Raw genomic sequence first — 15,141 nt, 5'->3', positions numbered from 1 at the left:
CCTTAAAGTCGAGAACCACTGATCCAATCAGCATGCAGTATACATCATTGGAATGGTAATTTACTGAGGGTAGTTTTAGTGTGCAAATAATGACATTTAAAAACAAATGAGAGTGTTTCTGCTCTCGTTAATGAGCGCAGACACGACGCATATTGTGGAAAGCGACCTTGTTCCAAGTTGTTGTTTGGTTGCGCGTTAGTTCGGAGGTGAGATGTTGGATTAATTTGAAGCCCGCTTTGTCTTCACGGAGGGTCTGGCTGGCGGGGCGGAGCCCTTTGATGACTGTGTGGGGATCGTCTAAAAATCCGAAACCGTTTCAGGTTGACGCCAGCCGAGCGGAATCGGTCGGGTATTATTGATTGCGGAATATCTTGCTGAAATATGGGATGAAAACGTCACGGAATTACAATGAGAGAAGGAGTGGATAATTCAAAATGCGTCGCTCTTCTTTTGTTTATTCAAGCCGAAACGTCGACCGCCGCCCCCGCCGGCCATTGTGTTTTCGACAATATGTCCCGGGGAAAAAACACACACCACCGCTGTCAATTAAGCCGGCCCGAAGGTCAGAAGGTCGCAGGCGAGATTGGGGCGGCAGCCGCAAGATGGAACACGTTGATGCAGAACAGTAAAGTCACTAGAAACTATAAGTAGCGCAATCGTCCGCCATGTTTGGGATTTTCGAAGCGGAAAATTCAAAAATTAAAGAAAATTTCTTGACCACATTTTAATGTACAATAAACATAACATATTGGACGTCTCAAATAAAACATTTATTTCACTTTCTGCTTGCTGCAAGTGAAATTGCTGTTGTGCCTCAGATAAAAAAATTGTTTTCATCAAAATGACGAAAATTAGTAAAAGAAATAACTGAAAAATAAAACACAGAATATGTAATGGCAAATTATTTATTTATAGAAGCTCGCATTGCCATACTGCGACTACTCTGTGTCGAAACATCACATTTTGGTTTCTTATGTTTGTTATTCAACAAAAAATATACACGACACTTAAAAAATAATTTTACAATTTTTTTAAAAATGCTATGACAATTCGGAATGTTATCGGGACACATAAAAGTATTCATAGCATTACTTATAAAGTCATCTACACTTAACCTATTTTCTAAAATCTCATCTTCATGAGCTCTAAAACTAAGTTCCATATTATATATACAATCAAATAATGATAGTGTTGGATATACCAAAATGTTAGCTTTAAATTCTTTTAATTTTGTAAGTCTAGTTAACACTGTCACTTGATCTGGAACCTCCTGTACTGTTTTATAACAATTAGCGCATATTGCATAATGCTTTTTTATTTTATGTAAAACAGCACCTAACAAATAATACAAACTGGCCTGCACTGCGCTAGACAAATCAAGAGATGAAAAAAATTCATCTTCCTCTTGTAACTCGTGCACTACAGTGGTTTCTATTGTTACCAGTTCTTTATTTTCTTTTAACTGACTACAGTATTTCATAATAAAATTTCCCTCATCATTTTCGTAACTAGTGCTTTTGGAATGACTTTCAAATTGACCCAAACACACTAATCTTAAGCTTACTTTAAACATATGAGCATCTGGAACAGATTGTCGCGATCTTATCGATGAAAATGTATTTTCCAGACAATCTTGTGTCAGTCTGCCCAACATGACGAAATCAAAGTTTTCTACTTCCAAGTATATTTTTTGAAAATCCAACGCTGACTCTGTTGCCAATAATATTCCACTTTGAAATGGTAGCCACTTGTTGTTGATGGTCATATTATAGGTAACATCTTGCACAGATTTCAAGCAAATGATGTGTTCGTCATAATTTTCCTTGTTTTTCATCGACATGGCCAAACTTGGATACCGACATGTCAATAATCGGAACCATTTATGAAATAGTTGTAAAAACCATGCAGTCGTTGTATGTTTTTCATTAATTTTTTTTAATGAAATGTAATATAGGAGACCAGCCGCAACATCATGACTCAATAATGCAGTACTTAGAGAAACATTCATTTTGTCAAAGTGTGATGGTCTGATTACCTTCTCCTTCAAATGGGGACATAATTTTACCACATCATCTTTTTCAAGCTCATAAAGCTCTTTGATGGGTTCAATTGAAACGATGTTATATTGCAGTTTATGTTTCCTCACAATGGAATCTCCCAAAACAAAAGAATAACCTTTTGTTAGCGCTGCTGCTATATTTTTATAAATATGCACAGGATCTGGTACAACCAAAAGTCGTTCATTACTAAGGCATGGATGTGGAATGGAATTGCTAATAACACTGTGTTTTCCAGCAACGATGTTAAGTAATTTCCACAAGCTCCTATTTTGAGGCCCCATGTCGGATACAATTGCACGCACTGTTATGCCAATTTCATGAGCTTTCATAAGTATTCCTTTCAAACGTTCATAAGCTTCAGAAGAGTTATATGAATTAGCTGTAAAATCGTAAGCAACTATTTGCTTCCATCTGGTAGAAACACCAGCCAGCATATACACTAAAGCATGAGAGGCATACTCATTCAAGTTCTCATGTGGTGATTGAAGTGTTGGTCTACCAATCACTCTGGAGAGGCTACTGTCCAACTGCAAACCAGGTGTGATGCTCATTTCATCAAAAATTAAAGTGGCATGTTTTTCACTTGGTTTCAAAGTCTCCATCTGTAATTAAAAAACATAATTTTAGAAATCTTCCTAAATTCCTATCAAGTATCATAATTTATTTTATATACTAACTTTAAGCTTGAGCACACCAAAAACTTCATCTAATATACCTGGTGTAAATTTCAAGTTACTCAAACGAGATTGTAGGGTTCTAATGCTTGGATATGGAAGACCTTGTTTACGAATTTCCTCGTAACCACTTGTACCACATGCCATGTATAACCTTAACCCTTTTTGTATGCTTCCATCAGACCATGACGCTCCTCTGCAAGTCCCTGTTTCCAGATACTTCAACTGGTCATCACTAAAAATCTGCTCCAATTTTGTAGAATTTTTTTGTTCCAGTTTTTTTCTATAATATGAGCATCTTCTTAAAGCGTCTCGCAAGCGTTTTCTCAACTTTTCAATTAAAACATTTTTCATGTCATCAGGAACTTCATTAAATAATTCCTCACAATCAGCTACATCAATTTCAGATGTACTCAAATTGAAGTAGTCATCACTTTCACCATTTCCATTACCTAATAATAAACAAATTTCAAATAACATAATCTATTATATCTACATTAAAACAACTTACTATTATTGCTGGCAACTTCTTCCATATTTTCATCACAATTCAATGTATCTATTCGTTGTTTATCTTTACTAGATGTGTTAGGTTCAACCATATTTGTAATTTGTATTAAATCGGGAATTGCATCAGGCCGAAGTCTTTTTTTGCCATCCTGCCTATTCTTTTCAAACTGGTGATCCGAAAAATGAATCTATAATAATTTCATGGTTACTTCATTACGGTTTAATAGCAATCAAATAATAAATACCTCACAAACTTTTGCAGTATTAGGTAAGTTTGATCGCGAAATTAAATTCACCCATATTTCTCTTCTTTTGGCATTTCGATCACCAACTGGCATCTGATACAGTTTAATACCGCTCTTGCTCGTGTTAAAACATGATGGCACAGAACACGTCGGCATTTTTTACAGGCGAAAAATAATGTCCCACAAACAAGCACAAACTATTCTTTATCGTCACAACACCCTTACAGTTACACCTGCTTACACGTTAACACGCGATGCGATTACACTAATGTCATACACATGTCGTATTGTCGTATGTCTAACTGTCAAGAAAAAATTGTCAAACGGCAGCCATGTTTGGGATTTAGATAGCTATCCTTTTCTATCTTATAGGCCGAATTGATTGCGCTACTTATAGTTTCTAGTGACTTTACAGAACAGGAAATTCTCGGCTTGCCCCTCTATTGTTCACCCTATCTGGGTCACGTGAAAGGGGAAAGTGTCTCATAAGCGAACCCTCCGACTGAGACACGGCTTCCTGGAGATTGTTTATTGGCGCCGTCTAGCGGCAGATATGAGATGCACGAGCGTGATGGGTTGAAGAGTTGAAGACATTCTTTGGGATTGTTGCACGAGCGACGGGAGTCGACTGGAAACGGTATTTAAAAACATCCAGAACTTTTCTCCGCGCGTTCGAGGAGCGGAAACGGAAACAATGCGGTGGCAGGCCCTGAAACGAAAATTGTATAATTGAGGCTCGCCGTTTCAGGACTGAAACGGTATAATTGTTGGGCTGAAATTTGGAAAGCTCATTCTTTCATTCTTCCGAATGGGGAGTACGTGGGAAGCCCCACAATGAACATATTGTGTTATTATTAAGGTTGAAATTGAATTACATCCCTCCCTTCAGATTTATTTAATGTGGGGGAAATATAGAATTCGTATGAATTTAAACGGCCGCGAAACTGTTTCGTTAGTTTAATTTGGCAATTAATATCCGATTCGAAACCTCATCTGCATGCGCAAAATCTCGAAATATGGAAAAAGGACAAACGGCGAAAGTCGTAAAATTAGAGGGGGACCCGCGATAAAAATAAAAATTTGTCACGCTAGCGTGACATTAACGTCCGCTTAATCGCTTAGCGAATTTTATCGCCACATAAAGCATAAACTACATTCGAGGTTAATTAAAATTTGTAAGGAAATAATTCAGAGAGCGACCGGGAAATGGCATAATTACGAACGAAAATTCTGACCACATTTGTATTAAACTCCCAGGTTTTGGCACCGATTTTAACGAAACACACGTAACACCATTTCAACATTAAGTACCCTAAACGGCCATTAGCATTTTTACAAAATCGTAAATAAGCGGAATGCTTGTTAAAAAATAAAAGACACGGGTTATACAATGGGGGCGTTTGCCGAAATCAGTTATCTGAAGAAGCTTATTGTATTAGGCTCATAAATAAAGCTTAGAGAGATTACAAGACGAGGAGATATAATAGGGGTGCAATTTTAAGCATGATTGATAGTAATAGATGATGATTTGGGTAAACAAGAAATCAATATCTTGGTTTTTAAATTGCACTGATTTTCAAACAACTCACCTGTGCTAAAAAAATAAGAATACTTTGAAACGATTGAAAAACCGGTTTTCAGGAGGCGACAGGATAATGTGCGTTTGACAGGATCTGGTTGTGTGTGAGAATACTGGAGGGTATATAAATTGATCTTATTTATTTCACGCATTTCTTACAGCTAACGACTCACTTACTGAACGCTGTGCTCAAAAGATGTTTTACCGCACGCAGTGTGGTAAAGTAAATAAAGAAAAAAATTAAAGAAGATTGAACCACCTAATTAATATTTGACTAAACATAACATTTTTTTCTTAAAATGACTTCCCGAACACAATGTCAAAGTTTTTTACACCTATTATAAATCACCCTGTATATTAAAAACGTATTTTCACAATTTTGTGTTTGTCTATTCCAGAAAAGGCGAAGAAAATATCTTTGAAGAAAGTTTATTATCATCCAAAGATGTGGATGAATCTTACGTTTATCATTTGTTTTGACGGAGACAATTTTAGAATCTTATCTTGAAATAAGATAAATTAATTAGAGCGACAACGTTATCAAGAAGAGAAAAAAGGAGGATTGAGACAAGGTGGGCTGCATCATTAAAACCAAGATGTGGTTCACAAGAGCTGCTCCATGGTTGTTCTCTATACTCCTGGTTTCAAAATATTGGAACAACCTCATATTTGCCAGATCTAGCCCCCAGTAATTACTGTTGGTACTTTTTTGTATTCATTTTCCGGGTTTTTTTTTAGGGCTACCAACCATTTCAGCAGCGTGTCTTAGGGTTGTCAAATGAAACTATTTAACTCTTTCCATACTTTTTATTCTGTGTCAGACACAACAAGTGAAGAACTACGTTCGAAATTAGACAGTTGAAAAAAAAATTGCACAATGAAGCTGTTTTTCAGCGACAACAAGATAATGCACCGTCTTACAGGGCCTGGTTCGTTGCGTGAGAACTCGCGAAGGGCAAATTTGTCTCTGGAGCTTTGTTTGTCAAATATGGCCATTTCTCTCGGTCGTTGGACCAGCAATAAAAAATATGTCCGAAGCTAATCTCCCCCTTAATGTTTTAGTGTCGCTCGGGCGATAAAAACAGGAAATACCGTCTGAAAAAATGGCCGAAATTAAGCATCATTACGTCGAGGCTTACGTTTTCTAAAGCATCGTTTACAAAGGGCGCGTGGAATTAATGAACTGCAAAATTAACGAGGAAATTATGGCGTTGCTTGTTTACAAGGAAACAACTCGCCACTCCATTACGATTTCGACGCCGGAATTTTTTCGGTGATACACAAAAACCCTCCAAAAAATCGCTATCTTAATCAGCCTCGCTTATCTCGAAAAAATTTGCTTGTGTACCTATTCAGTTGTGTCTTGCGTCCGTCTGAATGAGCGACAAATCGCCTCGGCTGAACTTCATGACAATGGCTGAAAGGAAATTTTACAAATTCCCTTACCAGATCAGCGATCTGGACCACGAGACCAACAGAGAAGTGTCGAAGAAGTTTTCAGGTAGATCGAAAAACACAATAGAAAGTTTGACGTTTTCTAGTCCACCTTTCCAGATGGTCTCCCCTCGCTGGTCCAAGTCGGCGAGCAAAAGATGCTGATTCCTGGAAAATTCCGCGACGAGGCTGAAAAACTCTACAACTTTCAGGTGCGCAAAAGCGACGTCTTCATCGTGGGTTTTCCCCGCTCAGGGACCACCCTGACGCAGGAGCTGGTCTGGCTGCTAGTCCACAACCTGGACTTCGCCAAAGCCAAAGCGAAGAACTCGCTGATCGACCGCGTCCCCCTCTTGGAGTAAGCGACTCGGAAGTGCAAAACTGGTTCTAGCAGGCAAGTTTTCAGGGCGCGAGCCGTCACCACTGAGAAGACGCTCGCCATGTGCGACTCTTGTCCCGGAGGACCAGACTCGCTGAAGAACCACATCTCCTCCATCGAGTCGCTCGCCCAGATGGACACAACCGCAACCAGAATCATCAAGTCCCACCTCCAATTCAGCTTCCTGCCTCCCAATCTTGTCTCGACCGGATGCAAGGTGCGTTCACTTTTCTCTCAAACCCCCTCTAGAAGGTTGTTTCAGGTTATGTACATCGCGCGCAATCCCAAAGACGTGATAGTGTCGATGTACCACCTCCAGAGGAACAGCCACGGACGCGAATTTGTCGGGAGTTTCGAGGAGTTTTTTAATTATTTTTTGTCTGATCTTAGTAAGTCCAACACTGTGAGACTTCCCTTTTTTGGATTTTGATTTTCAGTATTTTTTACCCCGTACTGGACTCACTTGAGAGAGGGTTGGGAGCGAAGGAGCAGAAACAACTTCCGGTTTTTATACTACGAAGAAATAACTCGAGTAGGTGGAGTTGGATCATTTTGACATTTCTAAATCGTCTGGATTCCAGGATTTGAGGCGATTCATCGTCGAAACAGCCGATTTCTTGGGCAAGGAGTTAACAGAAGAAGAAGTACAGAAGTTGTACGAGACTCTCAGTTTCGACCAGTTCAAGAAATACATCTCCGAGACCGACAAACAGTTGAACAGTAAAGAAAATGTCAACGATGATTTCGTGAGGAAGGGGAAGGTCGGCGACTACAAGAATTACTTTGATGATGAGATGAACGAAAGGGCCGACAAGTGGATCGATGAACATTTGAAACTAACCGGAGTCGAATTTCCCTTCGAATTTTAATTTTTAGATGCTCACTGTTGTAATTTTTGTGTTCAAATTTTGTCCCTAGTTACGCTCGTTTTATTACATTTTAACAATTTTATGTGATGTCTTTTCCGTAAAAAACAATTTTAGCGCCATTGTCAATTCAATAAAGATTATTTTAACAATTATTGCTTTTTCTTTCGCTTGAACCTTTTATTTCAAATTAAAAAACTCCCGATACCTTATCGCCTCCCAAAAAACCTTATCGCCACCATGCTGAAACGTCCAGTCAAGTCTCAAAATGGCGACAGTAAATCTTTTTCCCTACGACATCACAGATTTAGATGAAAAGACCTCTGATCAACTTTCAGAACATTTCTCAGGTAATTTATCACACTCTTGTCCACGATATCTCCACATTCCACCCGTTTTCAGGAAAACCTGACAAGCTGGTCCAAGTCGGGCCAGAAAAGATGCTCATTTTGGCCCAATTCCGACACGAGATGGAAGAATACTACACTTTTAAGATCAAGGAAAGTGATATTTTCGTCGCAGGTTTTCCGCGTTCAGGTTGTCTCCACCAACCCCAAAACGTACTGTCAGACTTAACTCATTGTTCCAGGCACTTCCCTCATCAAAGATATAGTCTGGTTCGTGCTGACCCAAACACTTCCTGCAACAGCAGCCCCGTCGTTTGCAGACATCCCATTGTTGGAGTGAGTTTTCCAGTTTGAAGAAAATTTCAGCTAGTTCACTCGTTCCAGATCAAAATCTGTCACTTCTGAGCGAACTGTCTCCGAGTTGAACTCGAAAAGTCTGGCAGGATGTGCTTCCACGAAGTTGTTCACCTCTTCTCTCAAGCACCTTTCCAAAATGACCGGGAGAAGAGTGATCAGGACTCATCTCCATTTCAACTGTTTGCCCCCAGAGCTGACAAGCAGCGGCTGTAAAGTAAGTCTCAGCCAAAAATTTCGACAAGACCCGAAACACTCTTTCAGGTGATTTACATCGCGCGCAACCCCAAAGAAGTTATACTCTCGATGTACTACATGTACTGCGACAGACGCAACTTCACTGGAAGTTTTCCAAGTTTCGTCGAATTGTTCATGTCTGGTTTAGGTGAGTACCAGATCTAGATCTAGACAATTATTGTTAAAATTTCCGCTCCTGATAGTGCTGTACACGCCTTATTGGGCCCACTTGAGCCTGGCTTGGTCACACAAAGACTTTCAAAACTTCCTCTTCCTGTTTTACGAGGACGTGATTCAGGTAAGCAGAGCAGTGAAAAATGGGCTGGGTAAGAGTGTCGATTTCAGGATTTGGACGAGCACATCAAAGGTATCGCCCAGTTTATAGAGACGGAGGTCAGCAATGAACAAATTGAGTTGTTGAAGGGAAAACTCATGAGTCAGGAGCGAGTGTTGGAAACGAGTAGAAAATTTATCGGAGAAAAATTGGAAGTGGACGATGAGTTCAACGTTGAGGGTCTGGAGGAGGACTGGAGGGAGTTCTACACTGAAAAGATGAATGACAGGGTGGACGAGTGGATTACCGTTAATTTGGAAAAAATCGGGGCTATGATTGGTATTTAAAATTTAAGAAACATCGACAGAAATATAAATAAAGATGTTTGATTTTTGATTAGATAAAAAAACTGATAAACGTTCGTTGTCTGTGATCATTCACAAAATAAAAATACAAAATGTTTATTTTGTTGTTGTTGCATTGAAATTTATCTTTTCCCTCCTCAACTGAGCGATGGCCTGATTAGATTAGAACGACAATTCTTAGATAATTTTTACATAATAAATATTTTTTTTGTTTAAATTAAATCCAGCCACCCCCTATCCACTTCCGCAAATTTGAAACGTTCCTCTTGTACTTTAGTTGAGCTCATTTCTGCATAATCATCTTATCGTTCAGTGAAATAAATGTAAACAAGATAACGGTATTTTGGGAACGTCTAGCTGTATTAAACGTAGTTCTTTAATTCCGCTGCGATGACCGAGAGAACACGAAACAACTTTCCTTACGAAATTCGAGATTTGGACCCGGAAATCAACGCCCAAATTTCGAAAAACTTCTCAGGTAATCCGTCACACTTACGAAACTTTCGCTCACGTCCACTTTCTTTCAGATGGCTTACCCCGACTTGTGCAAGTGGGCCCTCAAAAAATGCTGATCCCGGCTCAGTTCAGGCAAGACGCTGAAAACTACTACAACTTTCCGCTGAGAGCGAGCGATGTCTTCGTTGTTGGCTATCCTAGATCAGGTAGGGTCAATGACCTCGAATCGACGGTACTTTAGAGGGCGCCTTTCAGGTACCACCCTGACGCAGGATCTGGTCTGGTTGCTTTTGAACAGTCTAGATTTCGACAAGGCTAAACTGAAGTCGTTCATTGCACGAGTCCCGTTGTTAGAGTAAGTCTTAAAAAGTTATTGGTAACAATGGTCACTTCATTTGTCTAGATCGAGATCTGTCACGACCGAAAGGACGATAGCTTTGGTGTCGACCAGTTCCGAAAGAGCAGCCTCCCTCAAATCTTACACTTCAACCCTCGAAACATTATCACGAATGACTGAAAGACGAATTGTCAAGTCTCACCTCCATTTCACTTTCTTACCACCAGATCTTCTGACTGCTGGATGCAAAGTACGTAGCCCAAATGCATTTATTTCATTCTAAACGGATCTCTCTCAGGTGATTTACATTGCTCGCAACCCCAAAGACGTGGTGGTGTCTTTGTATCATCTTCAACGCAACAGCTTTGGTCGTCCATTCACCGGACCTTTTGAGACTTACTTCGATTATTTCATCTCGAATTTGAGTAAGTCCCGGTAGAGATTTTTTCCCTCTCGTTAAAATTATTCTTGCAGCGTTCTTCACACCGTATTGGGACCACTTGCATGAGGCTTGGAAACGTAGAAACGAGGCAAATTTTCGGTTCTTCTTCTACGAAGAAGTGACTCAGGTAAATTGGAATTTTGAAAGTCAGAGAGTCAGAATTTTGGTTTCAGAATCTCAGAGATTTTATTACGGAAGTGGCCAGATTTTTGGATAAAGAGTTAACAGGAGAAGAGGTTCAGAAGTTGGAGAGTACTCTCAGCTTCGATCAGTACAAGAAGTACATTTCTGAGACTGACAAGCACATGAATAGTAAAGAAGATGTGAACGATGATTTTGTGAGGAAAGGGAAGATCGGCGATTATAAGAACTATTTTACGAAGGAAATGAACGAGAGGGCCGACAGATGGATCGAAGAAAATCTGAAGCGCACCGGAATCGTGTTTCCGTTTGATTTTTAGAGAAATATACTGCGTGTTTATAATTCTGTACTTAATTAAATCAAAAGTGTCATATTATAGAATTGTATTATAAATAAATAAAATTCGGAGTGGTTGAAAAACGACCTACAAAAACTTGTTCCTCGACTATCTCCCCCGCAAAAAACCAACCACATAAATGTGTTTGGTGGTGTTTCGCGGAAAACTGCGAAAACTTTGCTTTCAATTGATACCAACAGAGGAATTTTAAACTAAATTAATTTCCAAACGGAACAAAGAAAGAAGAAAAGGAAAACTGAAACAAAGTCAGCACTCGTATTTACAAGAGCTGTAGTTTCATGGTTCTCGTCCAAAATCTTGATTTTAAACATTGAAGCAACCTCTTATTTGCCAGATCTATCCCCCAGTGATTGCCGTTTATTTCAAAAATTACCATATTTCGTGGTACACATTTTCGTATCCGATTTTTTCCTGAGGCCATCAAAACCTTAGCATCGTTAAATCAAGTATATTTGAGTCTCAGATCTGTAGCAACACATTTTTGATTTTTTTTGGATTTTGTATAGAGAGTCCCGAAAAAACTGAACAACACGCCGAGAAGAGATAATTCAATTGAGCCTTAAAAAACCGCGGCAAGAAAACTGAACGCATGTGTAGTGCCACGCTGATTTGTCTCATTATCTCGTCTCGTGAGGTCAACAAATAATTTCTTTTATCACGTGAAGAAGCGACTTCTTGGATCGACTCTTCGTCAAATCAACATTTAGTTCAGTCTCGTCAAAATGGCCGAAGCGCTTCCTGATTGTGTCCCATTTCGCATTCGGGACGTGGACAACGCACGCGGCACCGAAGTGTCGAAAGCCTATTCAGGTAAATTTGCACATTTCAAAATCCAGACCACTTTTGTGATTTTTTTCAGGTGACTTGGATCGCATGGTGAGGGTGGGTGAGCCAAATATGGTAATGCCGCGGGAGTACATGCAGCACGCGTTGACCTATCACAACTTCCCAGTCCGTCCAAATGACGTCTTCATCACAGGATTCCCTTGTTCCGGTACGAACACATCACTTCTGGATCTAGAGTAACAGAATGATTTCCAGGTGTGGTGAATCTGGCGTGGCTGCTGCTCCACTACCTGAACATCGAAGACGCCAGGAAGGAGAGGTTACTGGTGGCCCGGGTCCCCCTCTTGGAGTAAGTGCTTACAAACCTTGTCCTCTATTTCAAAGTGCATGTTCTAGGTCGAAGGCGCTGGTCAGCGAGAACCTCTTGGCCATGGCCAATCAGAGCTTGAGCGGTGGACTCTCCATACACTCGTTCCTCTCTTCGTTGGAGATCTTGCGGGACATGAAGGACAGGAGATTGATCAGGTCACACCTCCACGTCGATTTTCTTCCCAAAGACGTGTTGACCGCGGGATGCAAGGTAAAAGATGGGATTTGTTGTAGTTCTTTCAGAGCACCTTTTCCAGATAATACACATCATACGGCACCCCAAAGACGTCGCCGTCTCCCTGTACAACCTCCACCGCCGCACCCGCAAGTTCAAGGCTGGATTGAACACCTTCGTGCGTTTGCTAACTCGCGAAATGAGTAAGTTTCGTTTCGTTTCAACTCCTTCCGGTAAAAATGTTGTTGGCAGTACCGTTTTCTCCATACTTTCAACACGGGGAGCAAGCTTGGCTACTGAAGGACCAAGGCAACGTCCGAGTCGTTTTTTACGAAACTTTAGTCGGGGTAAGTTGCTCTTTTGCCAGTTGCAAGCGTCAACTGTTGTGTTTCAGGATATGGAAGGGGTTCTGGAAGGCTTGTCCAGATTTTTGGGTGTGGAGGTGACCGAACAACGAAAAGCAGATCTAAAGGACACCATCACCATGTACAACACTTTCAACGCTCAAGACATGAAGACGCCGTTTTACGATGCCGAGGCTGATGACGACTTCGTCACGGCGGGAGAAGTGGGACATTGGCACAATCACTTCTCCGGAGAACTGCACCTGCTGATTAATTCATGGATCGAAAACCGCCTGGCGAACATCACGCTTGAATATCCTTACGAAGTCTGAACGCTACCCTTGTTCATTTACTGTTTTTGCTTTATTTATTTTTTGTAAAATTTGCTTTACCATCAATAAAGATTCTACCAGACAGTGTGGTCGATGCGAAATATCCGAAAATATAACACTATTTAGGTCGTATATCTAGCCCGAAATTTGAAAGATATTCGTGTTATTTGTTGCTGAACTCTCACAAAACAGTTGGTATTGATGGAAGTTTTGATAAGTTTCGGAATTACTTCCATCACGGATTAGGCGGCTTGAGGGATGGGGATATAAGTTCGGGGATAAAATGTGTTTTTGTGTTCGATTTTCTTAACGCCGTATTTTAACAACAAGAGGCAGGAACGAGCGCTGCACCCCAAGAATCCAAAATTTTTCAATTTAAAAGGAAAAAAGTGCTGGGTTTGACGTACAAAAATGAATCTATAAGTGATGTTTTAATGTTTTAGAGGAGCAAGGACGACTTACACGCAAAACGTTACAGATATATAATGATGGTTGTCTACCACTGACACTTTTGTCTTATTATCCCTTTTACAGCTCCAAATATTTTAACCTTGTCTTTGGCTTACTCAACTATGTTTACTAACAAAATATATTTTATTTGAAACACATATTATAATAATTTATTTTTTTCCTCGAAATTCTGGCACATGCGTTCTGTTCCACTGTACAAACACTTTGACAAATCTTTGTCAAACACAAACTATCACATTTCCGAACTAGTGAGTGCTGAGCAGCATCTACTCTGGACAATCCTCCTTCTCGTACGAGATTTCATTCTTCCTTTGCTCCTTTTCCAATCTTGCCTTGTAGTCCCTGATACAGCTACAACTTCCATTGTTTTTCTCCAGATTAGTGATGTTAGCAACCGTCACAAGTCCATAAGGCAAACACTCCAACAAATTACTGGAGAAGTCCAAAATTCCGATGCTTCTGACTTTGGGAAACGCATTGTCCTTAACTTCGTCGATCTTGTTCCTCGCCAAATAAATCACGTGGATTTCTTTAAGGTCGCGGAAGGCTCCACCAGGAACTTCAGTGATGTTGTTCCTGTCCAGATACAACTGACTTATCGCTTCCAGATTGTAAAAACTCTCGGGAGTGATAGTGCCGAGTTTGTTCTTGCTGAGGAAAATCTTAGTGTCCATCACTCTCTCCCCATCGACCAAGTGGGTCCCTTTGATGTTGGCAAACGCCGAAGCAGGAAGATGGTTCAGTCTGTTCCTTCTGAAATAGAGTTCCGTCAGTTTGGGACAGTTCTTGAACCAAGCAGAGTCCCAACTCTTGAGCCTGTTACTGTTGAGCTTGATCTTGTAGAGATTTGGCATATCGTCAAAAGCTCCACTGTCGATCTTTTTGATCGCATTCCTCTGCAGCGACAACACCTTGATCGGAAGCTCGTTGAAGACCCCTTTCTTGACCTCGCCAATGTCGTTATCGTTGAGTCTCAGCGCCGTCAAATTTGGCAGATTGACAAACGCTTTGTTCTCGACCTTCACGATGTGACACTTCGCCATCACGAGGTTCTCCAGACTCCTCAAGTTCCTCACAGCTTCTGGATGCACCGTCTCCATCCAGGCTCTGACGACGACCAGTTGGTGTCCTTGTCCGATCAATTTTTCGTCGATGTGGTGGACGTTGTAGTAATTCCGTTTCCTGCCGTGCGTGCCTAATCGCATTTTACCCTGTTCGAAGAGCAATTTGTCACTTTGCACCAACTGGAGGAGTACGAAGAGAAGAAACACGCGCGATGCCATTATTCGGTCTCGAACGAATAAAGTAATCTTGTGCTGGTTGGGATATCGCCATGGAGGTTATTGGGATCAGGTCATGCAATTATTTTTGTGATGTTATTGCGTTATCGCGGTCAGAGGCGGGCGAGAGTGTTGCGACAAAGCAGTCTTTGAAAAAAAACAACCGACAAAGTATCTTGCGTTGTTTTAACTGGAGGGACAATGTTAAAAGCTTCTCATTGAATGCGTTCAAAATCTAGGATTAGTAAAAATGGTGATTTTTCTAGAGTTGTAACTGTTGAGAGCAAAATAAGCTCCAGGGCAAATTGACAATAGTTATTTTCAT

At 40.5% G+C, this 15,141-nt stretch overlaps 5 protein-coding genes and 1 long non-coding RNA gene across 9 annotated transcripts; 4 read left to right on the top strand and 2 right to left on the bottom strand.

Annotated features, from left to right (window-relative positions):
- Window positions 1-889: 889 nt before the first annotated feature.
- LOC138138858 (uncharacterized) lies at window positions 890-3,896 on the bottom strand. Of its 3 annotated transcripts, none has more exons than XR_011162130.1 (4): window positions 3,490-3,896; window positions 3,246-3,432; window positions 2,738-3,186; window positions 890-2,662 (listed from the first exon to the last, which is right to left on the bottom strand). It is a non-coding gene; the product is annotated as an uncharacterized lncRNA (long non-coding RNA). The 3 variants fall into 3 exon arrangements; XR_011162131.1 differs by having other exon boundaries at window positions 2,776-3,186; XR_011162129.1 differs by having other exon boundaries at window positions 890-3,186.
- A 2,502-nt stretch (window positions 3,897-6,398) lies between these two features.
- LOC138138953 (sulfotransferase 1C4-like) lies at window positions 6,399-7,900 on the top strand. 2 transcript variants are annotated; one of them, XM_069059097.1, is made up of 6 exons: window positions 6,399-6,569; window positions 6,610-6,860; window positions 6,909-7,098; window positions 7,144-7,270; window positions 7,319-7,413; window positions 7,463-7,900. In XM_069059097.1, the coding sequence occupies exons 2-6, from the start codon at window positions 6,661-6,663 to the stop codon at window positions 7,748-7,750; spliced, it is 900 nt and encodes a 299-aa protein (XP_068915198.1). In that variant the 5' UTR covers window positions 6,399-6,569; window positions 6,610-6,660; the 3' UTR covers window positions 7,751-7,900. The 2 variants fall into 2 exon arrangements, with proteins under 2 accessions (XP_068915198.1, XP_068915197.1); XM_069059096.1 differs by having other exon boundaries at window positions 6,400-6,569; window positions 6,623-6,860.
- A 74-nt stretch (window positions 7,901-7,974) lies between these two features.
- Window positions 7,975-9,430, top strand: LOC138138759 (sulfotransferase 1E1-like). Its single transcript, XM_069058771.1, has 7 exons — window positions 7,975-8,097; window positions 8,150-8,284; window positions 8,337-8,430; window positions 8,479-8,665; window positions 8,713-8,833; window positions 8,889-8,983; window positions 9,031-9,430. Exons 1-7 carry the CDS (start codon window positions 8,016-8,018, stop codon window positions 9,304-9,306), a joined length of 990 nt encoding a protein of 329 aa, XP_068914872.1. The 5' UTR covers window positions 7,975-8,015; the 3' UTR covers window positions 9,307-9,430.
- A 135-nt stretch (window positions 9,431-9,565) lies between these two features.
- On the top strand, window positions 9,566-11,124 carry LOC138138758 (sulfotransferase 1C4-like). Its single transcript, XM_069058770.1, has 7 exons — window positions 9,566-9,802; window positions 9,852-9,986; window positions 10,036-10,135; window positions 10,184-10,367; window positions 10,416-10,542; window positions 10,592-10,686; window positions 10,733-11,124. The coding sequence occupies exons 1-7, from the start codon at window positions 9,715-9,717 to the stop codon at window positions 11,018-11,020; spliced, it is 1,017 nt and encodes a 338-aa protein (XP_068914871.1). The 5' UTR covers window positions 9,566-9,714; the 3' UTR covers window positions 11,021-11,124.
- Window positions 11,125-11,633: 509 nt separating this feature from the next.
- On the top strand, window positions 11,634-13,147 carry LOC138138483 (sulfotransferase 4A1-like). The gene is made up of 7 exons (XM_069058452.1): window positions 11,634-11,869; window positions 11,919-12,053; window positions 12,101-12,194; window positions 12,242-12,425; window positions 12,472-12,592; window positions 12,642-12,736; window positions 12,784-13,147. The coding sequence occupies exons 1-7, from the start codon at window positions 11,782-11,784 to the stop codon at window positions 13,063-13,065; spliced, it is 999 nt and encodes a 332-aa protein (XP_068914553.1). The 5' UTR covers window positions 11,634-11,781; the 3' UTR covers window positions 13,066-13,147.
- A 655-nt stretch (window positions 13,148-13,802) lies between these two features.
- Window positions 13,803-14,819, bottom strand: LOC138138563 (carboxypeptidase N subunit 2-like). Its single transcript, XM_069058549.1, has one exon. It carries the CDS (start codon window positions 14,817-14,819, stop codon window positions 13,803-13,805), a length of 1,017 nt encoding a protein of 338 aa, XP_068914650.1.
- Window positions 14,820-15,141: the final 322 nt, after the last annotated feature.

This window comes from Tenebrio molitor, chromosome 9, assembly GCF_963966145.1.
Source record: "Tenebrio molitor chromosome 9, icTenMoli1.1, whole genome shotgun sequence".
In the NCBI taxonomy this organism is placed as follows: Eukaryota; Metazoa; Arthropoda; class Insecta; order Coleoptera; family Tenebrionidae; genus Tenebrio; species Tenebrio molitor.
Note: the sequence above shows the minus strand (reverse complement) of the source record. Positions and strands in the feature narration are given on the sequence as shown.

Coding starts and splice junctions, on each gene's coding strand:
- LOC138138953 (XM_069059096.1), top strand. CDS start 6,446: ATGAGCGACAAATCGCCTCGGCTGAACTTCATGACAATGGCTGAAAGG. Junction 6,570..6,622: donor AGTGTCGAAGAAGTTTTCAG/GTAGATCGAAAA, acceptor CCACCTTTCCAG/ATGGTCTCCCCTCGCTGGTC. Junction 7,271..7,318: donor TTATTTTTTGTCTGATCTTA/GTAAGTCCAACA, acceptor TTTGATTTTCAG/TATTTTTTACCCCGTACTGG.
- LOC138138759 (XM_069058771.1), top strand. CDS start 8,016: ATGGCGACAGTAAATCTTTTTCCCTACGACATCACAGATTTAGATGAA. Junction 8,431..8,478: donor GCAGACATCCCATTGTTGGA/GTGAGTTTTCCA, acceptor CACTCGTTCCAG/ATCAAAATCTGTCACTTCTG. Junction 8,834..8,888: donor ATTGTTCATGTCTGGTTTAG/GTGAGTACCAGA, acceptor CGCTCCTGATAG/TGCTGTACACGCCTTATTGG.
- LOC138138758 (XM_069058770.1), top strand. CDS start 9,715: ATGACCGAGAGAACACGAAACAACTTTCCTTACGAAATTCGAGATTTG. Junction 10,136..10,183: donor GCACGAGTCCCGTTGTTAGA/GTAAGTCTTAAA, acceptor TCATTTGTCTAG/ATCGAGATCTGTCACGACCG. Junction 10,368..10,415: donor TTCTGACTGCTGGATGCAAA/GTACGTAGCCCA, acceptor GATCTCTCTCAG/GTGATTTACATTGCTCGCAA.
- LOC138138483 (XM_069058452.1), top strand. CDS start 11,782: ATGGCCGAAGCGCTTCCTGATTGTGTCCCATTTCGCATTCGGGACGTG. Junction 11,870..11,918: donor AGTGTCGAAAGCCTATTCAG/GTAAATTTGCAC, acceptor GATTTTTTTCAG/GTGACTTGGATCGCATGGTG. Junction 12,593..12,641: donor TTTGCTAACTCGCGAAATGA/GTAAGTTTCGTT, acceptor TGTTGTTGGCAG/TACCGTTTTCTCCATACTTT.
- LOC138138563 (XM_069058549.1), bottom strand. CDS start 14,819: ATGGCATCGCGCGTGTTTCTTCTCTTCGTACTCCTCCAGTTGGTGCAA.